General features: G+C 41.4%; 1 protein-coding gene across 1 annotated transcript; it reads left to right on the top strand.

The window, feature by feature from the left end:
• Positions 1-236: 236 nt before the first annotated feature.
• RBBP7 (RB binding protein 7, chromatin remodeling factor) lies at positions 237-8,505 on the top strand. Its single transcript, XM_057375122.1, has 12 exons — positions 237-484; positions 772-916; positions 2,728-2,870; positions 3,318-3,491; positions 3,801-3,916; positions 4,475-4,635; positions 5,042-5,168; positions 5,258-5,335; positions 5,888-5,964; positions 6,860-6,917; positions 7,422-7,532; positions 8,345-8,505. Exons 1-12 carry the CDS (start codon positions 469-471, stop codon positions 8,411-8,413), a joined length of 1,275 nt encoding a protein of 424 aa, XP_057231105.1. The 5' UTR covers positions 237-468; the 3' UTR covers positions 8,414-8,505.
• Positions 8,506-13,934: the final 5,429 nt, after the last annotated feature.

Genomic DNA, 13,934 nt, shown 5'->3' with positions numbered 1-13,934 from the left:
ATTTAGTAAGAAATACTTAATAGGAATTTCCTCGGTGGCTCTGCTTTACCTACAGCCCCACCTCGCGGCCACAGCGCGGCCCAGCACCCTGAGCCTTCTCCCGGCCCCTCCTGAGCCTTCACGGGGCCCCGCCTGAGCCTTCCCTCAGCCCCGCCTCGCCTTCTCCGGGCCCCGCCTCGCCTTCCCCCGGCCCCTCCTCGCCTTCCCCCGGCCCCGCCTCGCCTTCTCCCGGCCCCGCCTCGCCCCCTCCGCCCCGCCCCAGCCCGGCAGCTCTTTAGGGGCCGGGGGTTGTCAGAGGTGGGGCTGTCCTACGGCATCGGCGGCTCCGCCCGACCTCACCTCCTCTCCCGCCTGCCTTTCCAGGGGCTCCTGTGCGCACTCTCTCCCTCCTTTCCCGTCCCCTCCTGCTTCCTCCTCCTTTTCCCTCCTGTCACCTCAGCTCCGTGCTGGCGCCGCGTCTCGCCGGCCATGGCGAGCAAGGACGGTAGGAGCCGCGCTCCGTGCCCCTGTCCCCGGCCGGGCTGTGGGGTGTGAGGGTGTGCATGTGCTCGGGGATGGCGGAGCGGGGCTGGGCGCTCCGGGATTCCTCCCCGAGGAGTTTCCAGGGGAGGTGGGAGTGGCGGTGGAGCGGCTGCAGTTTTCCTCCCGCCGGCCTCTCCCGAGGGCCCTGCGGGAGCCCCGCTCCTGCCCCGTCCCCCGGTAGAGCCCCGGCCGGGGCTGCGACCCCCTTGACCCCACTCCTCTGTCGGTTCATCCCTTCCCTTCCTGCAGTGCTGGAGGACACGGTGGAGGAGCGTGTCATCAATGAGGAGTACAAGATCTGGAAGAAAAACACCCCCTTCTTGTACGACCTGGTGATGACACACGCCCTGGAGTGGCCCAGCCTCACGGTGCAGTGGCTGCCTGATGTGACCAGGTGAGAGACGGCAAGAGAAGCCGGGAAGGCGCAGGGCTTCTTTTCCCTTAACCGTGTGTGCTGAGTAACTTAAGGATAAAAGCCATGCAAGACGAGAATAACTTGGCTTAGACTTTTCTTTGTAAGGTTGCAGCACTTTATTTTGCTTGCAGCTTTAAAAGCCCTTCAGGTGTGCAGAAGCATCGAGGAAAAAGGTCTCAAGCTGATACTTCACGAAAGTGTAGGTTAGCCTAGCAGAGGTGGTGTGAGCTGTGAAYACAGAACTCTTTCTCAGTTTATTTCTAAGTAAGAAATCCAGTGCTCGTTAATTCTGACCAGAGGAATCTATCTGCTAAATTAGCTTATTCTTAAAGACTGTTTTTCCTTGTGCACTGTATATACTCTTCTGTCCAAGCTATGGTATCTACAGTAAGCTTGAAATCATTTAAGCCTGAACTTATTTAAGAGAATGTTCTGAAACTGGTTCTTCACATCCTGGTTTTGTCCCTGGTTCATTGTTGACTTTGTATGTTTAAGTTTCCATTCTTCCACATTCCCCTGAAAAAAAATGTGGGCTCACCTTAATTTCTTAAAGAATCATGAAGATGGGCATAGAATCTGTTCATGTGCTAGTTACTACAGAACTTCAATTGTTGCAGTAACAACTCAGGGCTCCACTGAGGTAATGGAGAAGGACTGGTACAACATGAACGTAGGTAGGTTTTAAAATATGTGTAAGCTGCATGYAATTATCAGAGGATGGTCTCTTTCTTCTGTCAAGTTCCACCTTACATGTGGGATGTTTTACATGTTGGTTAGGTGATCACTTCATTTGGTGTACCAGAATGTTTGGGGATGATGTTGAGAGATGTCAGCTAACTAGTCATGGCATGGTGAAAATGAAATGGGATTTGAGGGGGTGGTGCCCTTATGAGGAACATTTCTGCTTGCCTCGTGTTTTGCAGATTGGCTTAATATTCAGTTTAAAACCTGGTATTTCCAATTATCCAGTGTCAAAATATGTAAGCCATTTAAGGCAAGGACTGCCTCTTTGTATGGCACCTATGATGGGACACCTGTTCYTGATGCAAGTAAGTGCATGTGCATTGTGTGTTTCTTGTTTGGTTTTGTATTTTTTCCCTCTCTACACTTGGAAGTAGGGTAGTAATTCCGGTGGTAGTTTATGATTACCCAGATGATTCCTGATTGATTGGATTCATGATAATTACAATACAGGCAACATAATTAGTTTGTTACTTTCAAGAATGTAGAGGTGGCTTGGCTTTGACTGCTCAAATTTGTCCTTTCAGAGATAAATGGCACTGTCCATCCAGCTGTTCACTTTTGACTAAATGTGGCATTTAACCACCAAAAGAGAAATTTKATTCTAGTTACCATAACTTGTAAAAGCTTCTAAGAGAAGTAACTAAAACAGGTTGCYGGTTTTTGCCTCTGGATTTATGTTTTATAGAAAGGAGGATTGTTTAGGATTGTTTCCTAAATCAATACTAGGGGACTCTATGGAAATTAGACAGAAGTAGTGATTGGTGCCACCTTTAACTGCTGTGCAATCTGTAACTGTCCCTTTCAAGCCACAGTGGCAATGTTTACTGGCTTGTATTGTCACTTGAGCCTTGCTGGTTGTGTCTTTGGCTTGCTCATGGCAGAGTCCAGTTTGCTTTACTGCAAGTTTGCAACAAAGGGAGGATCTCCTTGAGTGTCTCTTTTCTAGCTCCCTGCAGAGGTTTGGATCTTGGGGGTTATTGATGCAAGCTATGAAACTTCTGGAACTGAGTGCATAATTCTCTTCCAACATTTATAATTCTCGACAGGCCAGAAGGAAAGGAGTATGCTCTACACTGGCTGGTTTTGGGAACACACACGGCTGATGAACAGAACCACCTGGTTGTTGCCAAAGTCCAGATTCCCAACGATGATCGGTTTGATCCTTTGCAATGTGACAGTGAGAAAGGAGGTGGGTATGGAGCATTCTTAGGTTCTGTTTGAGCAGTATTATTACTGCTTTCAGTTGTTCTGATAATGTTRTTCTAACCTTCTGTTAAATACTGAACTGGATATATAGTTACCAGTCCACACTAATTCTAGATGAATAAGAAGAGGAAACTTCTTGTTTCAGAACAGCTTAGGTAACATTGATATACAATCCCTACTGGAATTTCTATCAGCTCTCTCAGTGATGTTGAAAACTGGTACAAATTTACCTCAGAGACTAAAGCTCTGAAAGAAGATTCCAAATATCAAGTGTTAATGCTGCTGTGTTATGTGATGTATTTCCTAGTCTTTGTGTGTGTTTAATAAGATGCTCCCAGTGTTTGTTGGAGTAGRGAAGATGCTGTGAAATGCTGTTTCAGCAGTCTAAAATAACTGATGTGGTAAACTGACATTTTTCTGACAACTGTAGAATTTGGWGGCTTTGGACCTGTGACTGGCAAAATTGAGATGGAGATTAAAATTAACCATGAGGGTGAAGTGAACCGTGCCCGATACATGCCCCAGAATCCCTGCATCATTGCCACAAAAACACCCTCTGCTGATGTGCTGGTGTTTGACTACRCTAAACATCCTGCAAAGCCAGGTGGGTCAGACTCCTTGGAGCTAAGCAAAATGCCTCTTGACATCAAGTGGTAAATGTATGTTTAACTGGGATTGGGAGAGAGTTTCTGGGCTSAGGAATTTAAAAGAGAAGGGCCATATCTTAAATGACTTTAACTGCCTGGTTATGCTCACTTTTTTGAGAGAATCTTGGTAGAAGCAGCCCTGTCTGAAGAGGTTCATGTRTAAAATATAACTGTTGCAACAGAARCAAAATTCTTGGGTGATAATSATGCTCCTATGGATTGCTGTGCAAGGTGATGCTAAATGGAAGGAATTTTCTGACTTTCAGACCCAAGTGGAGAGTGTAATCCTGACCTTAGATTAAGAGGACACCAGAAGGAAGGCTATGGCTTATCATGGAATTCAAATTTGAGTGGACATCTTCTCAGTGCATCAGATGATCATGTAAAAACCACATCTTTTCCCCTATTTAAAAAAACCCAACTCCTTCTAATTTATGCTGTAGTAGAAAACTGGAGAAAAGCTGTCCTAGTGCAGCTTTGTRTTGTTACGTGGGGAAGCTCTCACATATTGTAATTACATTTCTAAAGGCTGTCAGTTGGCTGTAGGGTGTAATCAGCGAGTTCTTTTTAAGTTTCTTGATGTAAGAACAAAATGTTTTTATAGTTGTCTGCTGGAAGAAACCCTTTAAACTGGCTTGGGTTGAGACCATAAATTASTAAGACTCTCAAAGATCAATTGAACTAATAGCTTATAAATTTCTTTGAGAACTTCAAATGTGTAAATTGGTTTTGTGACCTTAATAATCCTTGGGCCTCGAACTTGCAGAAAACTTATTGATTACTTAGCTCTCTTTTTATTTATGGCATACTAAGTATTCTTGTTCAAAACCAAAGAACTGCTTGAGGTGTGTCATCTCTGTCTATATAGAGAGTATACTTATTTATTTGAAAGATGATACAATCAGAGTCTGCATTTCAGTAGAATGTGGGTTATTTACAGACGGTGTGTTTGTGGGATATAAGTGCTGGACCCAAAGAAGGCAAGATTGTTGATGCAAAAGCCATCTTTACCGGACACTCTGCAGTTGTGGAAGACGTGGCATGGCACCTGCTCCATGATTCTCTGTTTGGATCTGTGGCAGATGATCAGAAGCTTATGATGTAAGTTAGGAGGTTTCTGGATAGTGCCTGCTGTGTGCTGCCAGTGGATCTAGTCCACAGCACTTGGATAAAAAGTCTGAATTGTGGAACAATTTTGTGTAGCTCTTTATGGAAATCAGCTGCAGTGATGGTGCAGAATCACTGAAATCTACATGCCATATAATGTGCTCACATCACTTGAAAAGAAGATGTAAGTAATAGGTATGTCAGCTTCCTGGTGCAAGCTGATCACATACAACAGATACAAAATATTAAAGGTTTTTGGAATGAAAACTAGCTTCAGAGGTGGGTTTAGTAAAGCAGTCTCTTAGTCTAAAGTGTAGGGAAGAACCTTCTGTAAAAACTTGTTTGCTCTCCCTCTTTCATCCCTGCCCCCGACCCTCCCCCAAACCCTTCATTGCCACAGTTGGGACACGAGATCTGATGCCACATCCAAGCCAAGTCACTCAGTAGATGCTCACACAGCCGAGGTCAACTGTCTGTCCTTCAATCCTTACAGCGAGTTCATTCTGGCAACTGGCTCTGCTGACAAGGTTTTTACTTGTGTATATTTTACATTCCTAAGTCGTGCTGATGAAAGCCATTATAGTAAAACCAGTTTCTTGCTACTTGTGTCTCCCAGACGGTGGCTCTATGGGATCTTCGAAACTTAAAGCTGAAACTCCATTCTTTTCAGTCTCATAAGGATGAGATTTTTCAGGTGGGTAAACTATTCACAAACTATAGAAAAAACCCAAGAAGAGTACTGAATTGGATGAGAACATGGAGATTTCTGTTCTTGCAAAACTCACTGTGGTGTGTTTGAGAATTATAGACAGTACCATGTAGTTTATTTCCTTTCTATACTTAAATTTGAAGCAAGTAGTGAACAACTTAACTGCTAAAAAGATACTGGGTGTTCAGAAGTACCTTTAGTACAGGTAGAAGGTTTCTCAAATTATGTGTTTTAGAATGGATTTGGGTTCAAACCTAATTTTGTGAACTCTGCCTATTTAATTAGGTGCAAGAAACCGTGACTTTTAGACTAATTTCATGAAATAYGGTAAATCTGTAGCAGTGAAATAATGTTGTCTGTTCAGTTTGAGAAATGTTAAGATTTTAAAGCAGTCTATTTGAGCTGCTGCATATCCTCTGTGCTGGAAGAAACTGATTTACAGGGTGTAGTTAAAAATTAGTGGCCACTGTGCTGTTTTTTTCAGGATATGGTTTGGAAATCAGTAACTGCWCCACTGAAGCTGTTTTCTTTCAATAGGTTTACTGGTCTCCTCATAATGAAACCATTCTTGCTTCAAGTGGTACTGATCGTCGGCTTAATGTGTGGGATCTAAGGTGAGGAGCAATTTCTTTCTGCTGGCATATATGAACAGATGGTTAAAGAAAAGTCTGCTGGCCTACATTATTTGGTAGATTTGATTTGTGCTATTCTCTAGCCTTCCTTGCTTACCTTAGGCCTGGTCTTTTGTGTGTAAATAGAACCAGCACAGTACATCTAATGTTACTTCTCCATCAGGATTTCTTGCTAATAGCATTGTTTTCTGTTGTCCACTTGTTGCCTGGATTCAAAAGGCAAAACTTGCAATGGTGTTAAAGTGGTAAGATAGAAAGCAATTCTCTAATGAAAGCTTTCTGGTGCACAAGTATAGCTATGTGCAGGTGTGATRAAGGATTTCTACAACTTTTAAAAGRCYAATTAATTAGTGTATCTAGCAGGTACATCCAATCTTGCCCCAGTAACCCACCCTTGGGTCAGCCCCTTTGGAGTTGGTCCAGGGGTTTCTTTGCCCTGTTWCTTTTTATGTCTCTTAAGTTCTGGTAGAAAACAACATGTCCTRGTCAGAAGTTCTCTTCTTAAGAATAAGACTAAACAGAATTTCAARAATGTGTTAAGGTTAGCTTATTATTCTAAAATGTGAGAGAGGGTAGGAAAAGTACTAGAAATTACACAATTGCATATTAAAAATCTAAAAAGCTACAAACATGAAAAAAGCTAAAAATCTTCACGCATCACACTAGTGATTTTTACTTCCATGTGCATCACAAGTTAAGATTCCATTTCAATAATGACAGTGCCAGACAGTTGATGTTTTATATCTGATGCTTATAATTATTTTACAATCAGAAAAACCAATTGCAAATATGGAAACAAATGCCAGGAACTGTTCAGTTGAGCTGCTATAGAATGCGATTGTCATTGTAATAAAAAGTATAAATTACTTTCTTGCAGTAAAATTGGAGAAGAGCAGTCTGCAGAGGATGCAGAAGATGGGCCTCCTGAGCTGYTGGTACCCTTTTGTTCCAGTTTCAATGTGCTGACATGCTGTGTGGCAGTGAGATGTCACTGTGCTGCTGAAACTGCACCTRTTCATAAATCTTCTCACCTCTCTGGTTTCCAGTCCATTGCTCTAACTTCTGTAGGCTACCTCTGTTCAGTTCTGAAGGTTTCCACATTTCCTGTGTGACTCTGTAAGTGTCCTAGMAATAATCATAAGAAATATGGCTGGATTTCACAGCCCAACCCTTTTGAAGAGACCATTCTGAGATGTCAGTTGTTGCTATAATAATAGGAACTGTTGTCTCAAATGTTGTCTCAGCAACTGCATCTCTGTCCATAAGCAGTGATGGGAAGCAGTTGAACACACACCTTGCTTATGTCTGCTGTGAATCCCTAGTAGCAAATGTTTCTTTGTGTAGTTGTTAGTATGAAGAATTTAACTTAAGAATCCCAGGTTTTAACATTTCTCTAGAGCTGAAATGGCTTACTGAAGCTTGTGGTGTTTTTTTAACAGTTTATTCATGGAGGACACACTGCCAAAATTTCAGACTTCAGYTGGAATCCTAATGAGCCTTGGGTAATCTGTTCTGTATCAGAGGACAACATAATGCAGATATGGCAAATGGTGAGTGTCACAACAGCTCTTGAGTTGCTCTGAAGCTTTTTGTATAAATGAAACWGAAAAGGCTTGTTCTTAGGGCAGCTTGTGCCTTCAAGGACTGAAAGTTGCCTATGCAGTATTATTTCTTGCTCTAGTCAAACAGTGCAAGACTTTAAAAAGAAAACAAATCCTAAAGCAACTTGAATAAAAGCAATGGCTAGATAATTCTTAATTCCAAGTCTTAGGTACTAGTTCATATTAAAATTTATTCTTAATAAAGCAGTTGCAAACGTCTATCAAATAATAGCCAAGACTTACTCTTTCTGTCCATTCCATATGTTGGCAGTAAAGCAAGATACCTTTTAACTCCCTGGTTAGTTCATGTTACTTTACATATTACAGGAAATTGATCAGCTGTCTTTAAATGGGGAATAAAAAAGTAATTTGGGAATAAATTAGGTTAAAAAACTAATGGACTTAAATGTCTATCACAGGTCAGAATTCTTTTTTTTTTTTAATACCTGTCCTCATTTTGTTTGTTTAGACTGAGGTTGAAATAATTCCAAATAAAAAGTTCATAATATGGCTAATGGTTAAATGGCTGCTGGCTTTTACTGTTGAAATATAACGATGCAAGAAGGCTATTGCCAAAATGTAGCCACTGTGTGCACATTGTTCAATTTGGCTGCCCTTTAAGAAAGGGCAGGGAGAAAATCCCTTCAAGGAGGGGATGATGGCTGTGCCACCGTGGTATTATCAAGGTTTTTTCTATATGAGGGGTAGAAAATTTTTTAAAAACAATTGTGTGTATCACTTGTAACATTTTGTGTCTTCAGGCTGAAAACATTTACAATGATGAAGAACCTGATATASCAGCAGCCGAACTGGAGGGTCAAGGAATGTAACTTTTCTTCCTCAAGGAACTACTGGGAATCACATAGTGATATAATTCGACTACCGTATACAGAAAATAAAGTCCCCCCCCAAAAAAAACCAACCCAAAATCCAAACCAAAAACCTCACAACTTCAGGGCAGAAGCATTACATGGAAACAAGAATATTCCTAATTGGAATAAGCAAAAAGCTTGTATAATCAAGTTCTCATGGGATCCCTCTGGTTATGTGGGCACTTTGAGGTGTTGTATATTGTACAGCCATTACCTTTAGAGAAAATAGGTGTTAAGTCATTCTTATGTYTGTATTTTTAAACAAACTTAGTGGGTTACTGTAAATAAAATGATCACATACTCTTCACACATAGAAACTGTACAAAAAACACCCCTTATTATTAATATGTAAAAAGAACCTTTCACTTTTACACACCATTTTTCAGTGACTTTGCATAAATAAAACCCATTACAAAAAGGTTTGGTGTGTTTAATATCCACTGGCTTAAGTTGAATGCCTTCTTGCTTGAATATAATTTTAATTGCTACCTCGTGATAAAGTTATGTATTTTTTTATCGTAACTTAGCCCAAAATTAAAGGTCTGGGAAGATTAGAGTTGTCTTCATGCAAAAAAATTAAAATAGATAACTTGACTCTTTCACAAAGGGAATGGATATAGGAGTTTTAGGGAATTCAGGGGAAGAGCTAGTAGATCTCATGTGAAGTTCAAGTATAAATCTTGAGCAGACTCAAATAACTTCTTTGTGTTCAGGTGAGTAGTGGTTGGGTTTTGTGTGAATGTATTRYRGGGKTTTTTTGTGGGTGGTGGTAAAAGCCCTGTCCTTTTTTTCTTAAATGTCAAGGTGGGAGTGCCCTCGGTGAATTGGTGTTGCCTGTGTTTAGTTAGAACCCTCCTGTAGTATTTTTTTCATTAAATGAGGCAATGGGGCAGTTGTCTAAAATACATAAGTGTCTGAACAAATACAAGACAAACACAGGTTGCTTCTAAACATATGACTGTTTGAAAAACTGGAGAATTCTGACTGAGTAGAAGCACTATTTCTCCATATTTATTATGGATCTACAGACAGGTAATGGATTATGTTGGGAGCTGTCAGTCAGACAAATCTAAGTCAGTGTCTAACTGGAGTTTAAATTAAAGCTCTTACTTAAGACAGACCTCAAGTAAATGAATTGCTGACTGTCCTGATCTTTCTGCTCAGGCTGAAAATACARAGATGCCTGTGGTGACTGATAGAATGTGACACCTTGCTCTCCTCTCACTGGAACTGTAACAAGTTCATAGACTGCTGGGCTCAAGCTGCYGAGCTGAATGTGCTGGCTCTGGCTGGGATGGAGTGCCTGTCCATCCCAGCAGTGATGTGCTGGGRGCTGTGGTTTGGATTTAGGGCTGGAACAGTCTGATAACACACTGGTGCTTTGGCTCTTGCAGAGTGGTTCTTGCACTCATGTAGGCTGGGGGGGGAAGGGGTGTGAGCTGGGGAGGRGACACAGCTGGGACAGCTGACCCCGGCTGGCCAAAAGGATATTCCTTTCTTTAGGCCATGCTCAGCAATGAAATGGGTGGAGGAAGGTGAAGAGGGCCTTTTGTGGTGGCCACTGCTTAGATGGTGGCAGGACACTGACCTGTGTCCAGGAGGGTACAAGTGATTTTATCCCCCCACACTCTGCTTTGAAACTCCTCCAGCTGTACGCTGGAGATTTTCTTCCTATTCTCTCCCCCCACCTGCTGGGCAAATGCAAGTGACAGCACATGATAAGCATTAATCACTGAATTCTGGGGTGGGTTTTKGTCAGGCCCCACTTTCTTTTGACAATCATTCTGACACATGGAGCTCTTGAAAAGCTGGAAATTAAGATGGCAATGGCCCAGCTTTCTGGAAAACCAGAAATATTTCCCCAAGAGCATGATGGTGGCTCCTCCTAGTGCAGAAAGAGAAGTGCTCTGTGACATGACCCTTCCCTCCTGCAGGGCCTCTTCAGCGCTCAGTCCCATAGCCAGTRTTTAATTCGGAGAAAAGTTGGCTAAAAGTGCTGTTACTGAGAACGCAGTGCTGGGACCAACACAGTTCTTAATTTGCAAGTAATTTTTTTTCAGTATTTTTTAATGCCTGAGTAGCATGTTTGTGAAACATTGGAAGATTGCATTTAAGTCTATTTAGCTGAATGCCTTAAGATTGAGAGGAAGTAGATAACTGCTTATGCACTGCTGTTTAGTAGCATTAAATATAATGGAAGTTGAAGCTTAAAAAAAAGCACAAACTGTCAACCTGAACAATGGCTCCAGCAAGATATTTATGATAATAGAGAGGAGTTACTTTAGGTGTGCYAACACAGTATTTATGGAGTATACTTAGTTCAGTGTGTGTTACTGCTGCAGGTTCACATGTGCAGGGGCAAAGAAGCACGACCAGGCTTTCCATCCACTGGCCTTTCTTTTCAAGGGAACTGTGTACTGAGTTTTGAGACCTACCTTTTTTGTACTGGCTGTTTCCAGAAAACCAGGTATAACAAAAACTACAGAAGATAATTTAAAATGAAAAAAAAAGGCTGGTTTAGGATGACTTCCTCACTTGTTCTCAATAGCTATGTAGTTGATGCAAATTTTCAGTGTTTTTTCTCCCCAAGGTTTTCAGCCTACACCAAGGAAATCTAAATACTTTCCTCTTCGTACTGAAATACAGTGAAATTATAAACTGTATTTGAAACCRTTTCTATTTCAACAGACATGTTTTTCCAGAAGTTGAATGATAAAAATCTTCAGCCAGGCTCTCATCACACCACACCAGTACTTCTGGAGAGCAGCAGCACTCTTGCACTGTGACAGATGGGTCTTTTATTGCTAATAAGGCCAAGGGCCATTACTAGTGTGCATCACAAATTTTTGCTCCCACTCTTCCCCAAGAATGGGAGTTTGCATCACCAACTCCTCATAAGATAAACTTGACAGAAACATCGATGAGGAGCTGCAAGGTGTTAAGAGTAACTGATATATTTTGGAAAACTGATAACTATACAACAACAAACGTAAGAGGATGTATACCATTCCTGCATTTTGCTTCAATGTGGCAAAAAGCAAGTTCAGGGTTTTTCCTTTACTGTGTGCAAGAACTGTATTTGCTTTTAATGTTAGACCCTCAAGACCATTAACTGTTGGATATCAGGTAATTTTTGATATGTAGCCACATGGTTTATGCCATTATCCAAACTATACTTCATCATCCTCTGTGTGTATGTTCATCCTCAGTACCTCTTCAGCACTGAAACAGCTGAACAAAGCTTAGTAAAGCTGAGTAAACTCTACAGGAAGCAAGTATTTAAGTCAACCCCCAGTTTGACCTGCTGCTTTCCCACCACTGGGATGTTSTGTGTGGTAGATTCTTTGTAATTCTTTCAACATCAGCTTCTATCTGTGAATTTCACTCCCAAGGCTTCCCCCAGTTCAGGCAGAGTCCAGCATAGGTAACAGAAGGTTTGGAGAGTTCAACTATTCTTCTCCTTTAAAAGGCAACAGATTTCTCTTTTAAAACATAAACAGTGCATCAAATCCTTATGCTTGAGAAAAGGGTWAGGAGAAGAGTCAGTAACCACCCTGCAGGATACAGCAGATGCACAAAGCCAGCAAAAGTTTTGATGAGCAGGATTTATAAAACAGGCAGCACGACCAAGACCAAATGGTTTTGTATGAGTACATGTTTAAGGGTTAGAAACCAACCAAACAACTCCAACTAATTATGTGGATTAAATACCAGCATTGTATCTTGGACTTGGCAGAGCTGAGGTGGTTATTTTGACCCTTAACACCAGGACATAAACTTGGTGGAAGTGATAATGAATAATGTCACTTGGTTGTATCCACACTGAGTTAAAAAAAGAGTGACTTAAATTCGTTTCCTTAGCTTGAAATACCCTAAAACGTAACAGGGTATTTAAATTTGTAAAGGCTCTAAGAGGTTACTTTCTTGAAGTGGAACTGTAGGAGCAGTGTTCTTGGCACGGTCTGGAATTACACAAAGGGCTGCTTCAAGTGTCCCAGTCCATGAGAGGCACAGCCCAGATCCCTGTCTGAACAAGAAATCCAAAACAATGTGCAACCTCAAAGCTAAAAGATAACAAGCAGTTTTAACAGAAATTAAAATAAAGTCTTCGTGGGCAGCACRGTATTCTTAAATTACTTAAAAGTTCAGGCTAAATGGGTGCCAGAGTCAGCAAGATCTGTAAAAGCTAACACTCAGATGAGGCTGAGTTAGGCTGTTAGAAGGAAATACAACCTTCCTTCAAAAAGGAATTCCTAAACAAGAAGAAAAAGGTGGAATTACCAGAATTTAAATGTAAAACATAAAATTTTAAAAATCCAAACAACCAAATAAACCAAACCAGAAAGGAACAAAAAGTTCCTTTCCAAAAGTGAGGAATAACTTTTAAAGGCATAAAAACAAGTATCTCTTACATCAAACACATGTGCCTGGAGGGCTCAGAATGCAGCTGGTGAAAGAGGTTTTCCCCTCAGACCTACTCTTCACATGAGAAGTAAAGCTCAAATGTGTGTGTACATGTGTGCATGTGAATTAACAAGAGAGACTTAGCACTTGATTAAAAAAAGGAAAAAGCSAAAAATCCCCAGCTATTAACTGTGACCACATTTCCCTCTAGCAAAAGCTTGCAAATCTGACCAGTTTTCAAAAGGAACTTAGGAAAAGTGCGAAGTTCCAAGGAAGTAATAACAGATTTGACTTCTAGATCAGCATGCACTGGAAGAGAGGCAAGAAAGAGGTGTTTACACCGGAGCAGAGGCAGCACCTTTGAGGAGGTAAGTCTCAGATATGAGGGAATACTTTAAAGTACAAGGAGAGAAACTAAGACCAGACATTGTACTTGGATTTCAAAATTCTTGGCACAGCTCTAGAAAAGGCTCAAGGCTAGGACCTCTGTTGCTCATTTTATAAAATGGGTATCTTCAAACAAATTAATTTTTAAAATTAAAAAAAAAATTGTTAATACTGTCTTCAAAGAGTCACAAAGCACATCAGAGTATGTTGTTGTAGAGCAGTTCTAAATGTTACCTAGAAACAAAAGACAAAAAAGGAAAACTGAACTCAAACACAGTTCYAAAACAAAGCCCATTTTAGGGAAGTTGCCAAATGTAAGAGAATATGCCAAAAAAGGCAAACAGAACACTTTTCAGTATTGGGAAACTGGGAGGGAGTGTGCATTAGGAACGGGTGACCCTACATAGTATGACAGAATGGGGAATGTTTGATGATGGACCCTAACTAGGATATGTTATTTTTTGGCATAAATCCCCCTATTTTTCACAGAGCACCCAAATGAACTACGATGGATAGATTTTTGGAGGGAAAAGGYATGAACAGAATTCAAAGGAGGCAGGGGCAGGTTCAGCCAGAGTTCCTGCCCTCCATGGTCCAAGTGACCCTCACCTTAGACACTCCAAGCGAGGTGAGCAGAGAGCAGCACCCACTCACCCCTGGCCCCAGGCTGCTCCCACACGATACCACC

The sequence above is a fragment of the Malurus melanocephalus genome, unplaced genomic scaffold, assembly GCF_030028575.1.
Source record: "Malurus melanocephalus ecotype Western Australia unplaced genomic scaffold, MMel_1.1 scaffold_239, whole genome shotgun sequence".
NCBI lineage: Eukaryota > Metazoa > Chordata > Aves > Passeriformes > Maluridae > Malurus > Malurus melanocephalus.
The sequence above is the reverse complement of the archived record's forward strand: the minus strand, read 5'-3'. Positions and strand labels throughout refer to the sequence as shown.